Genomic DNA, 12,578 nt, shown 5'->3' with positions numbered 1-12,578 from the left:
ACACCTTTGAAATGGAATAGCTGTGATCCTGTTACATCAGTCCCCTGTCTCAACCAGATAGTGAGCGGCAGTCTTTCACGTGCTTTAGTGAAAGCTTTTTTTGTGCATAATTGACTGCACATAGCATACTCAGCACTTTTTGATGTCTTGATGCGTGTAACGCCTCCTTTTCTTGCCTGTCCTCTTACTAAACTCAATGGCACTGATTTTTCAGATTTCTGTTTTTGCAATCTTTAATGCATTTCCTATGCTTTGGTATCAATAAACCAGTAACTTTTTACTTTTCCCTTTCCTTTCATGAAGGATTCAGGACAGGCTATTCCGCTTGTAGTAGAAAGCTGCATTCGTTACATCAATTTGTACGGTAAGTTGATTCAGCGATATCAACAGAAACTTTGCAAAGGAAGTTAAGTACTTGTAATTAGCAGTGAAAAATAGTAGAGATGCTCGCAGCCCTTGCTGCCGGGGCTCAGGTTATAATTACAGTGGCATTGACTGCGACATTGCGTTGGATGACTGGCAGATATGTAGGTCTTGTTAGCATTTATTCAGGTTAAACTGTTTGCTGAGGCCCCAGGCCAACAGGAGCCCTTTCAGCCCTTTGATCCAGGGGGCCTTGGTAGGAGAGTATGAGCAGAAATGAATCGTGGCAGGCTGTCCCCTTCTTGCTCAGAGCCTTTCTGGGTGCATCGACTCCTAGTTTCTGCTGTTCTTTACCAGAAAATACCGCGTAACAGTTATAGAAATCTTTTCTAAAAGGTTGTTCTTTTCCAGGCCTTCAGCAGCAGGGCATTTTCAGAGTCCCCGGCTCCCAGGTGGAAGTCAACGACATCAAGAACTCCTTTGAGAGAGGTGTGTTGCCAGGGTGTGCGGCTGCAGCTGGGGGTTTCAGTGTGTGCTGGGCGCATTAGATGTTGTGTAAAGCCTGTGCTAAACGCCTTTCCGCTACGAGACACGAGGAGGTTTTGTCCCCTTCTAGGTGTCTCAGTATTGTATCTCCAGCACTAGCAAAGAATCACTTAGGGCAAGAGTATGAGAAGTAAGGGTAGGTGCAGAGATCTTTTCCACAGTCTTTAATTAAGAGCATGAAAGCCTCAGAGAGCCATGAAATAGTTTGTTGGGGATCCAGTTTCCTCCTTCCTGCAGCGGTTTGCCAAGGGAAGGGCAGCATTGCCACGGGCACCTGCTGGCACTGTTGGTTGTGGAGTTGCCAGTGATTCTGTTGAGAAAATTGCATCGAAGGTGCGAGGCTGGCAAGAGGGCAGAGCGATCCTGCTGTCACCGAGTGAAGGTGAAGCTGTGCACGGGACAGTCTAGATGGGAGTAAGGGCCTCCATGGCATTAATCTTTGAGCAGCGTCGGAAGTGTCAGGGTGGAGGTGGCCAGGCCAATGAATAAGGCAGTGGTGGGATTGTCAAAGGCGGAGGATTTGCACATCCAATTTAAGAGGAATCGCTATCCAAATCCCTTAGGCAGTGAAAGCCTTTTATAGGTTTAAGTCAGTACAATGCTATCCAGAACCGTTCAGTCTATTCCAGAGGCATAATTGCATCCTCCAGCCAAGCCTGTCTTCTCAGGCTTTCACCCACCATCATTTAGATCTGCTCAGCTCTCTGTGCTGTTGCCTTAAATAAAAAAAATGCACTGGGCTGGAAACTGTGAAGCAGAACTGATTAATAACATCCTCATCTTCAGGAAAGGTTTAAAATCTCCACAATAAACTGTTTTTTAGTATGTAGGGCTATAGCGTGTCTCAGCGTGATGCTGTGTGACAGACTACCTTATTAAACTCTCCTCTTGCTGGAAAAATGTGTAGCATTACCATTCCACACAGAGGAGGGTTTTCTGAACTGTGGGAAATTTGGGGTTTCCATGGAGTTAGGAAGAAATACTTGCTGTGTCAGTCCAACTTGATAGTAATGCTGGAAATAAAAACTCTTCTCTGGGCAGGTGAAGATCCCCTTGCTGATGATCAAAATGAGCGTGACATTAATTCAGTGGCTGGAGTCTTGAAGCTGTATTTCCGAGGACTGGAAAACCCCCTCTTTCCTAAGGAAAGGTTTCAAGATTTGATATCTACTATAAGTAAGTACATGTGACAGCTCTTCTTGGAGAATAGGGTGGGACAAGAGAAGCAATAAAAAAGGGGCAAGTACACCTGAGTTTTGCAAATAGCAGCTTATGCTGTAAGAAGGGCTATAGGTCTGCAATGGAAGTTGTTAGGAAAAGACATTAAAAGCGTGCATTGGCAGCGCTGGAGGCGAGGGAGAGGTAAAACATCTTGCTATGTTTTAAATTCTTCCTAGCATCATGAGCATCACAGGAGAGTCCTCTCCAAGCTTAGGCCAGTGGGCTGCACATGCAGCAAGCCCGTGTGCTCATTTGCGGGTTGCGTGAGGGGTCATTAATTGCGTGAACAGGGCCGGCTGCTGTCCTGCCTGCACAGATCTCTGCTGGTAGTGCGGTTCCTGTGCCTGCCCACCACGTGTCACGCAGCCGTGGCTCCTGGGACCCAAAGGGTTTTGCTGCTCGAACTCAGTGCCTTCTGCTAAACGTGGTGACGGTCGATAACTCTTGGCCACTCACAAAGCTTCTCCAGCCCTTGAGTCTGCAGGCTTGGTTTCAGCCTCACTCGACCAGCTGTTCTCTGAGTGTTTGCTGTGTGCATTTCCTATCCCAAAGAACACCAGAAAGTGTTTTAGGATGTGAGCAGAGGTGGAAGCTGAGGGTTTCTAATCATGAAGGTCTGGGACTGATGTCAGGGAGAGCCTGGTTGCTTCTTGTTCTGTCCTGAATTGTCCTCCCAGCTCCGCTTGTTCGTCGGCAACTGAAAAAGCAGATATCCCGTCTGGGGCTTATTTCTGTCAGTACCTTATAGTGGTGACATTGATTTATTGGCAAGTCGTGGAAATTACTCCCCTAGGGGAAAGGAAGAAGGCAGAATGAATCTGATGTTCCAGAGATGATGGAGGAGCGTGTTGCGCGCTTTGGCTACAGGATGACTTTATTTTACAGGAGAGGCATTGGGGTTGTTTGGGGCTTTGAGTGTCTCGGTACGTGGGTAGCTTCAGGGGGATTGACTGGTGAACACATACTGAAGTCCTTCGTTTGGCTTCACCGCTCATGGCTCCTTCCCCCTTCTTAGTGTTCGTGCGCATAACTGCTGGAGATTTAGTGAGGTCAAGAAAGACAGATGGTGTCTAGAGGGGAATGACACAGGGATGGGCTTGTTCCAAAAGGAGAAGAGTGTGCTCTTATTTTTCAGGAACAGTTGTTTTTTATAGTAGCTTTAGGAAATTCACTGTTGCCTTTCAGTTTTGATGTGTAAAACAACGCAGCACACCTGTAACAGGGCAAACAAGCTGTTTCTGCACCAGTTTTAAGCTCCGGACAGGAATTTTTAGCCTGGCTTGCAGCGGTCGCTCCGGCTGCCCTCCCCGAGGGGCTCGCAGCAGGCAGAGCCGGGAGCCTGAGAGGGCACAGCCCACGAGAAGGGGACGGTGCTTGATGATGTGACGGTCTGCGTGCTTGCAGATAGGCTTGTGCTTTGGAACCATCCCTAATTTAATGCCAGTTTGCACAGTTTATTAAGCTTTTTGTTGCAAACATAATCTGTTAATTTTCTGAATAGTATTCTCTTCTCTCTTTCTTTACTTTTTCCCATTTTAGCAAGAATCTTTCTTTTCCTCATCTTTCCTTTCTTTTCCTGCTGCTGTTGCTACCTTTCGATTAAGGATAGATTTTTAAATGGATTAAAGGGCCTTCTTCCCATTAAGCATCCGACCTTAAGTGCATCTGACTTTCTGCCACGTAAATATAGGCTGTGTCACAGGTGTTCCAACCTAAACAGATTGCAGAAACCACCTTTCTTTGAGACCCACTGCTCAGTAAAATGTCACCCTTGCTGTAAGATGTTCTGTCTCATTTTGTAATTACGACGGAAAGGTTAAACGCAGCCGAGCGGTGTGGGCTCTCCACCGCAGCGCCTCACGAAGCCGCCCTGATTTCCCTGGGCTCCTGGTAAGGTATCCTGAGCGAGTTCTATGGAGCCGGTGCTGCCGCGTGTGTCGCAGGGCCTCTGAGCGCCCTGGGAGCTCCAGAGCCGCACCGTTCCCTGCCGGCGCGGTGGGGAAGCCAGGCTTGCTGGTGGGAGATGAAGGGCTGGCTTTTCCTTTTGCTTGGGGGGGACTGAGGGTTTACGTGGAAGCGTTTCTCAAATGCACACGAGAAATAGATGGATAGAAAAAAGGCACTTTGTTTGCAAGGGTTCATTCAGGGGTGTGCCTGTATTGTAGAGTGATTGATGATTACTCCAGTAATTGCTCTGAATTACAGCCAGTTGAAACGTTTTGCTAAGTGAAAAAAAGCAAGTGCTTCAAGACAGTTTGTTCCTCTGGATTTCAGAACAGATATCTGTTGTTGTAGGTTTTTATCCTGTTGTAGGTTTCTATTGTTGTAGTTTTTATTATTTGATTTTACTTTATTTTTTACAAATGTCCTCTTAAGTAAAACCAAACTGAAGAAGTAGAGAACCCAGTAAGCAATAACAGAGGATGAATAGATTCCTCAAAAGGGAGAATTTCCCAAATGAAATATTGTAAGGATTTCCGTCTTTGTACTGAAACCAAATTTTGCTAAGAATTTTGAACAAACGGCAGCCCAGCTACGTGTTGTCAGTGAATTTTATTATGATTAGCAAATGTCAAAGTTTGAGCCAGCATAGTAAAGTAAGCATCTCTTCCACGCATCTGAGGCTGACTGCTCTCAGGATGGCTGCGGTACTCTTTGCCTGCTTTCTGTAAAACGAAAGCCACAGGATTAACTATCTACAGACTCTATTGAGCAGATAGTAGCTTAAAAAGACCAGTAGCCTTGGGGGCTGGAATGTGCTGCCAGCTGCTGCAGGACGGCGCTGAGCCCCCTTGGGCTTTGGGCACTGCTACGGAGAGAAGGGAATCTTAAAGGGCTGACTCGGAACCGGTTCAGGTTAAATTGCTGTTAAGACCAGTGGGAAACTGGAGCAGAAGGCCTCAGAGGGACCTGAGGGTTAACCCATAAGAGTAACGTGAGCAAAAACCTCATTTAAAAATCTGCACTGGAAAACCAAGCAGTGCTCTGTTTTCCAGTGCCACATTGACTCAAGCGTTTGAGGAGTAGAGTAGTTGTTGAGAAATGAGCTGAATTTCCGTAACACTATGGAAATGTTTTTATTTGCTGTTTATACTGAAGCTGAACGTACGTGTGAATTGACCCATGGAAGAGTGCTATGCCCAATTCTCTGCTTGCACCTTAGTGCCAAACTAGCAGATGAGATCTGGAAAGGGGCTGTTGTTTTCCTTGCATAGTGGGCTACTAGATCTGGAACGAGTCCCTCTGGTGCCATGTTGTCTGGTCCTGAGAAGGTTTAAAGATGTGCTTTCTATCCATGTGTTGCAGAAATCGAGAACCCCAGCGAGAGAGTGCACCAGATCCAGCAAATCATCATCACTCTGCCTCGGGCTGTCATCGTCGTCATGAGATATCTTTTTGCTTTCCTCAATCAGTGAGTCTTTTTTTTTTTTTTTTTCTTCCCTCCCTCTTTCACTGAGTTTCTCCTTGCCCTCCTTTTTTTCAGGGAATTCCTGTCTTTGTTGCTTGAGTCCTTTTTGGTGTTGCCATGGAGAGTTGTATTTTGCTTCTTCCTCAGCCTTGTCTAGCCATGGCTGTGTGTTTGGGGAAGATGGAGAGCTCAGTGATGATTGCTTTCTTAGGCGGTGGGGCTTTGTTGGTGGGAGGTTTTTCTCATTGAACGGGGAAAGTCGGCGCCGTACATCCCTAACCCTTGTGCTTGCAGCTTGTCACAGTACAGCGATGAGAACATGATGGATCCCTACAACCTGGCCATCTGCTTCGGGCCTACTCTGATGCACATTCCAGATGGGCAGGATCCGGTGTCTTGCCAAGCCCATGTCAATGAGGTCATCAAAACCATCATCATTAACCACGAGGGTATCTTCCCCAGCCACAGAGAGCTGGAAGGACCTGTCTATGAGAAGTGCATGACTGGAGGGGAGGAGTACTGGTAAGGAGTGCAGGACTTCATGGGCTGCAGAACTTAAAGGTGGATACCCTTGTTAGGGTTATCTTCTGGCGCTGTACGTTAAGGGTGAACCTGTGGCAAAACGCAGAGCTTTGGCTTGATTCCTGGCAGGCGGAGAATTGACCCCAGCTCACATGAGTGCAGGAGAAGGGATCTCGGGAGCAGATCCCCGAGAGGATGGGGTGTGAGGAGGGCTTTGGAGAAAGTTCAGACTTAATATTCAGGGCAGCCAAGCACGGCACTGGGGTGAATTTGCCCCTCTGCAGAAGGGGCATGCCTTTTTACACTTTTTCCTGTTAAGCGTTATGAATTAGGTGTGCAAATGATACATATTTGATATGCTTGTGCTGTTTTACGCTGGTTAAGAATCTTACTCCATACCAGGCTGTCTCCATGGTTCTTAGTTATAAGTACCTTCATAAAACTAAGAGGATTTTGCACACCTTGTATATATAAGTCTCTCTCTACTTAAATACATCAGTTGTGCTTTTCACTTTAGCCTTGCCAGTTAAAACAGAGTAGGCAATTTCACCGGGTATTTCTCTTTCTCATGCTGAATCAGCATTATAAACATCAGTAAAAACTTCAGGAGCAACTTTTTTCCAGTATGAATATTAATATTTATGAAGATTATTTTAGCTGCAGATTCAGAGAAGGGTGTTCTGTGCAAAGAGCACAGAATTTTAGGTCAATTCTAACCAAATTCCTCCTAGGCTGGAATTTTTGAGTAAAGTCCCATAGTTGGTCATAATTTGCTAGTTGGGTGAAATCCCTTAGCCCAGAGTTAACCTGAACCTTCCAGTTCCTTTTGTTTTGTCAGTGTTAGAAGACAGATGAGTTTGCATTAGCCGTGGATGAGATCAGCTGGTGTGCGATTGCATTGCATCGCATCTTTCTGGTGTACAGAATACTTGGTGTACCCGGGATAGGAAAAGTCCACAAACTCCCACATTAGAAGTGTAAGTGATACTATTACACACTTGTCTGGAGGATGCTGGAATTCTGAACTGACATTCAGATCTGAGTTTTAACAAACCAGTATTTATAACAGACTTGAACTGATTTGTGTGCAAGTTTTATACATTTCTGAGACCTTGTCTTCCCTGACACTGATCACCTGCCACCATCCTTACCGATGCAAGTGGAGGATAAAATGCTAAAACTCATTGTGAATGAGTGAATAGAACATTTTAACTTGGTATCGCTTTATGTTTGTTTTGCCAAATACGAGTAAGATGCGTGAGCAACAGAAGGTGATGTTCTGGGATTGTGGTGCGAGTGTTTGCTATTCTCAGAGCAAGTTCGGAGAGCTGCTGTGATTTAAAATGACCATCTCAGTCCTGTGGAAACTAAAACCACAAGTCTTTCAAGTATCACTGGGGCCAGAATTTCTCTCAAGAACTTACTTGTGCTAAGTGCCTTAGGAACAAGATCTCGTTCTTTTTTTGAAAGCACGCTATATTTTGTTTCAGTGACAGCCCGCACAGTGAGCCAGGCACCATCGATGAAGTTGACCATGACAACGGCACGGAGCCCCACACCAGTGATGATGGTGAGCAGAGACGTGAGCAGCAGAACATTGGGTCTGCGTTAGAAGAGCTGTGCGTGCAGGAAAGCAGTGTGCACTTCGCTCCTTATCAGAATAGAGGCTGGACTGGTGTCTGGCACTTTAGTCGGGGATGATGTTTTTGTGTGCTTAGCAATGAATATGCGTATTAATAAATGTTGCGTATAGGTTTTCAGCATAGGTTCTGCACGGACTTTCGCAGTGGTCTGCTTCCTTGGCAGGATACAGGGGTTGTTTTTCTGAAGCTGTTCTATGAGATTCCATTAATCCCATATATGACTTTATTTTCCTTTTCCTTGTCATCTGTGTTTACGTGCAGCCATGCGCTGGTGCGGACACGCTGTGTGGAATGGCTAACGAGAGCAGGAGGGGAGGCGGGGGGCTGACATGGTGGGGACCAGCTCTGTTCCCTCCGGGCGCTGGGATGCACTATGAGGAAAGCAGTGAATGTCAGTGGCCCCAGTGGGGGCCCTCTGAAATGAGGGGGTCTTTCAGGTGGTTTCACTGGGCTGTGGATCCTCCCCTGCGGAGGAGCCATCCCCTTGGCAGAAATGAAATGTCCCTGTATTCAAGCGAGCTGCAGCCTGGTTTTCCCTGCAGTCTGTTCTGTTTCCTTTGGTGACAAAATTCTCGCCTGCTCATTTCTGCTCGTGTCAGGCCCTTTGGAGGGCGAAGCAGGACGTGTTGTGAGCCGGGACTGCGTGGATGGGTGCAGCCAGGTGTGAATCCCTTTGCAACTGGATGCGTCACCAGTGTTCTGTAACGCTCGGGAGAAGGCTCAGGTCCAGCTTTCCATAAGCTCCTGTCTGCCTGCACATCTGTGTAAACCAGCTTGGAGTTTCACATGTGAGCTCTCAGTAAAAGCTGTGAAGCTCACAGAGATCACAAAGGTGAGCGTGGAAACAGGGACGCTGGCAGAGCTGGGCAAGAAGCATGTTGACTCCAGGACGCGGTCCCAATGCAGGAGGAAGGGCTGTGCTTCCCGCACCCTGGAGCCGCCAGCAGCTCGGCCGTGATGTGAGGCCGGGAGACCCCGCTGGCCCTGCTGAGGGGCAGTGAATGTGCAACCCCACAACACCGTTTAATGGCAGGACTTTGCTGCATTGGAAGGGCACCAGGGAGCTGAAACACCTCTTCTGCTTTCTCGAGAGCTGCTGTTTCCGTGGATGCATCCTGCTCCGATAAAACACTGACACCTTCCGAGGCTGGTGGGGTGGTGGGATGGGAGGGCTTGCCCGGCTGGGGGGACACTGCGAGGAGGAGGAGGAGGGCACAGCTGGGCCGGACGGCTCAGGACCTGCTTTCAGCTACAGACAGGAGCCGACAGGACTAGAAGATGACGGGGAGCAAAGTGCCGTTTAGCCAATTTTATGCTCTGATGGTCACATTAATAGCTCTGATTGGAGTTTCTGGGTGATTAACTGTGGTGCAAGTGTAGAGAAGAGGAGCAGCTTTATTTTGCGAATTTACATATTCCTTCTTCCCCTCTTCCTCGCCCGGCGCAACCTCCCTGCTGGGAAACTCAGCATTTCATCAGGGCTCTGAGCGCCCTCCTGGTTGCCTCCCCTGCTCCGTTTCCTCCGGAGCGTTCCCCCTGGTCCTGCTGCAGTGCTCCCAGACACCCTGCCGCTCGTATTGGTGTGGATGTGTATTTTAAGCTGGGGAAAACCAGTCTGCTGAAGTGACCTGTCCTGCCCGACGTGAGGCAGGGAATGGTCCAGCATCTCCCATGTCCTCCTCCGGTGTCCCCTCCTCCGTGTGGGTTTTGTCGCTGAGCACAGCAAAGAGTTGCATCCTGATTGCTGCTGATGCCGAGCCTGTGGTTAGTGACGAGGCAGATGGAGCATAGCAAGTTTCTGTACTTTAATAAGAACATGACAGATCTAGAGGAAGTGGGCAGGTTTGCCCAGTTCTGTTTAGCTTTGCCCAAACTGTTTAGCTTTGTCATCGCCTGTCTGCCAGTCTCCAGGTGGGGTCTGAAATGGTCGGGTGTCTCAAAGCATCAGGGTACATTAACTGCTTGCTTGCTGGCTCCAATAGTGGCTAGAGCTGGCTGGGTGGTAGCAGCCTGCTTTTTCACCCCTGTCTCGGAGCGAAGTGAGGCGAAGTGCAGATTGCTGCTGCCGGTGCAGAGAGAAACGCTGTCACTGCTTTGCAATCGCTGCAGTGGTTTCTCTGGGGTGCAGTGCTCCCAGCTGGAAGCAGATGTGCAGAAGAGCTGGGCTCCTCAGTGCCAACCAGGCTCCTCTTTGGGTGCACCAGCAGCTCCCGCTGTGATGCCCGTGACCAGGGGCTCAGAGGTTCCCGGTGTGCTCGCAGCCTACCAAAGTGAAGTCCTGCCTCAGTCCTCTTGAATTTCAGGCCCTGAGCTCCCAATTTGTGAGTCCCTGGTGTTTGGTAGAGCTTGAATTAGAAAAAGCAGTGAGGTAGAGTGCTGGAAGGTCTGCAGGTGTGGCGGGGTGATGCAAAGCAGCTGCCTGGCCAGAGCCGTTATCATTGTTTCTATGGGGATCCCCAAAGGGGGATTCGTTACTCATCAATAATTCAGGCCAAACTGTCTTCAGGATAAGGAAAGGAAAAGAAGGTAAGCGGGGCTTTGATCACAGTATCTGACGCAGCTTGACAAGATCCCAATCTGGAGGATAATGGAGTTGTGTAACCAAAGAAACCACTTTATAGGTAGAAAATGGGAGTGCGGGTGATGATGCCATATGCACACAGGGAAATTTCAACTACTCCCCATCTTGTTTGTAGCTTTTTGTAATTGCTGGTGGTTTGTGAGTCTGTGAGAAATTCCAGGAAGGCTGGAAGAAGAAAAAGAATTGATCCATCTAAAAATAAGATGGTTTGTACTCGGTGTAAGATGCTCTCAGAAAGCTAGGGCAGCAGCATTACTGCTATTCTGGTGAGATGTCTCTTTCTAGGATTTATTGTGCCCTCACGATTGTCGAACTAAGCTTTTCTCTGTCTGTGCTTCTTCCTTTGCAGAAGTGGAGCAGATTGAAGCTATAGCAAAGTTTGACTACAGTGGACGATCTCCACGAGAGCTCTCCTTTAAGAAAGGGGCCTCGCTCCTCCTGTACCATCGGGCATCAGAAGACTGGTGGGAAGGGAGACATAACGGTGTGGATGGCCTCATACCCCACCAGTACATTGTGGTGCAAGACATGTGAGTAAAGTGGCGTGTGTTGATCCAGAGTGTTAAAATCACATACACACACCAGGTCCACTTCAGACACCTAAAACAGGTGTTCTGACTTTCCGAGATTTAATGACTTTGGTGAGAAATCTGGACCTGTTCACATCTGCCTCTCCGTGTATTGGCTCGGATTGTTTCCCGTTCAAGCTCATAAAGTGAGGCACTAAATGCTGTACTTCAGTGTGCCTGAACCCCATCTTTCATTGACTCCTCAAAGCGGCGTGACTCAGGCTCAGTGTTGGCCTTGCCCACTCTGTACGCTGACCTGGCATTGTTCGGTGCCCGCCTGGGCTGTAGGCAGATCCCAGCGGCCTTCGCAGATGCCACTTCTGTTGCAAGTGCTGTACCTGGATTCATTAAAATGGCAACTACAGCACAGGGGGATATGGAGATGCGATGTTCGCTTCTTCCAAGCTCCAGGTACTGTCTGAAGTGGGGGCCTTGGTCCAGCCCCGTTGGAGCGGTGATGTTCAGATCCACGTTGTGGCCGGGCCCTAGCCCCTCTCCTGGGGCAGAGCCCTGTTACTGACGGGGGTCTCCTTTTCCTAGGGATGACGCTTTCTCCGACAGCCTGAGCCAGAAGGCCGACAGCGAGGCAAGCAGCGGACCGCTGCTGGATGATAAAGCCTCCTCCAAGAACGACATCCAGTCTCCGACGGATCATATTGTGGACTATGGCTTTGGGGGAGTAATGGGCCGGTAGGGAAACTCTCATTTTCCTCATTTTCCACAGAGGTGGTCACTGTCACGTGTGGGGAGAGTCAGCGTGTGGTGTAGGGCAAGATAGAAGGGAAGGCTCCAGTAAGCACTGCAGAATAACAGGAGCATGAAAGGGGTTTTCATGTGCATTGCTGATGTAGATCTTAACAAGTAAAGATGGTACAATGCTGTCCCTTTCTTGGCACTGGCTAAAATGTCTGTCTTCCCTCTTGCCTTAGTCTTCTAGAGCTGAAAGGCTCGCGTTCGGTTTGATCTGAACTCTCAGAGCTGAGTGATTGTCTTACAGCATGCAACCAGACGCTTTCGATCTGACGGACAGTGACCTAGTCTTGTGATGGATTCTTTGCAGAGTGAGATTGAGGTCTGACGGTGCAGCTATCCCTCGCCGTCGAAGTGGGGGGGACACCCACAGCCCGCCCCGAGGGATGGGTCCTGGCATAGACACTCCTCCTCGAGCAGCGGCCTGCCCTAGCAGCCCCCACAAAATACCTCTTAACAGGGGCAGGATTGAGAGTCCTGAAAAGCGCAGAATGGCGACATTCGGCAGTGCAGGCAGCATCAATTTCCCAGACAGGAAGGCCTTGTCTGATGGCCACCCGCTGAGATCGACCTGTGGATCGACTAGACACAGTAGTCTCGGAGATCAGAAATCTCTAGAAGCAGAAGCGCTTGCTGAGGTAAGAGGGTTGTGAAGTGGCTCTCGGTGCCCAGGGATGGAGAGGCTAAAACAAGTCACTGGGGTAGTGCCGCAGAGCCCCTTCCATCTCAACACACTTCAGAATCACAGTGCTGTTGTAGCTGAAATGGTTTAATGATGAAAATAAGCAGCCAACAGCTTGCCTGCTTTTCCAACTGTATGGGTTGGTCTAATAAAAATTACTGCCTCCTTCCACAAACCTTGTTTCTTCAAAGCAATAGGCAGACACGTTCGATCCACCACCAAAATGCGCTGGCAGCTCTTGCCTCCCGCAGGGAGGGCAGCACGTTATCTTCATCTGAGGCTCCATAACGAG

General features: G+C 48.6%; 1 protein-coding gene across 1 annotated transcript; it reads left to right on the top strand.

Annotated features, from left to right (window-relative positions):
* Nucleotides 1-297: 297 nt before the first annotated feature.
* On the top strand, nucleotides 298-12,242 carry LOC104166908 (SLIT-ROBO Rho GTPase-activating protein 3; the record flags this gene model as incomplete). Its single annotated transcript, XM_009707010.1, has 9 exons — nucleotides 298-364; nucleotides 775-852; nucleotides 1,951-2,085; nucleotides 5,437-5,542; nucleotides 5,834-6,061; nucleotides 7,552-7,631; nucleotides 10,635-10,815; nucleotides 11,395-11,544; nucleotides 11,915-12,242. Coding segments are annotated over exons 1-9 (1,353 nt in total), but the record flags the coding sequence as incomplete, so codon positions are not given.
* Between the last annotated feature and the right edge of the window lie 336 nt (nucleotides 12,243-12,578).

This window comes from Cariama cristata, unplaced genomic scaffold, assembly GCF_000690535.1.
Source record: "Cariama cristata isolate BGI_N322 unplaced genomic scaffold, ASM69053v1 scaffold22300, whole genome shotgun sequence".
NCBI classification, from domain to species: domain Eukaryota; kingdom Metazoa; phylum Chordata; class Aves; order Cariamiformes; family Cariamidae; genus Cariama; species Cariama cristata.
Note: the sequence above shows the minus strand (reverse complement) of the source record. Positions and strands in the feature narration are given on the sequence as shown.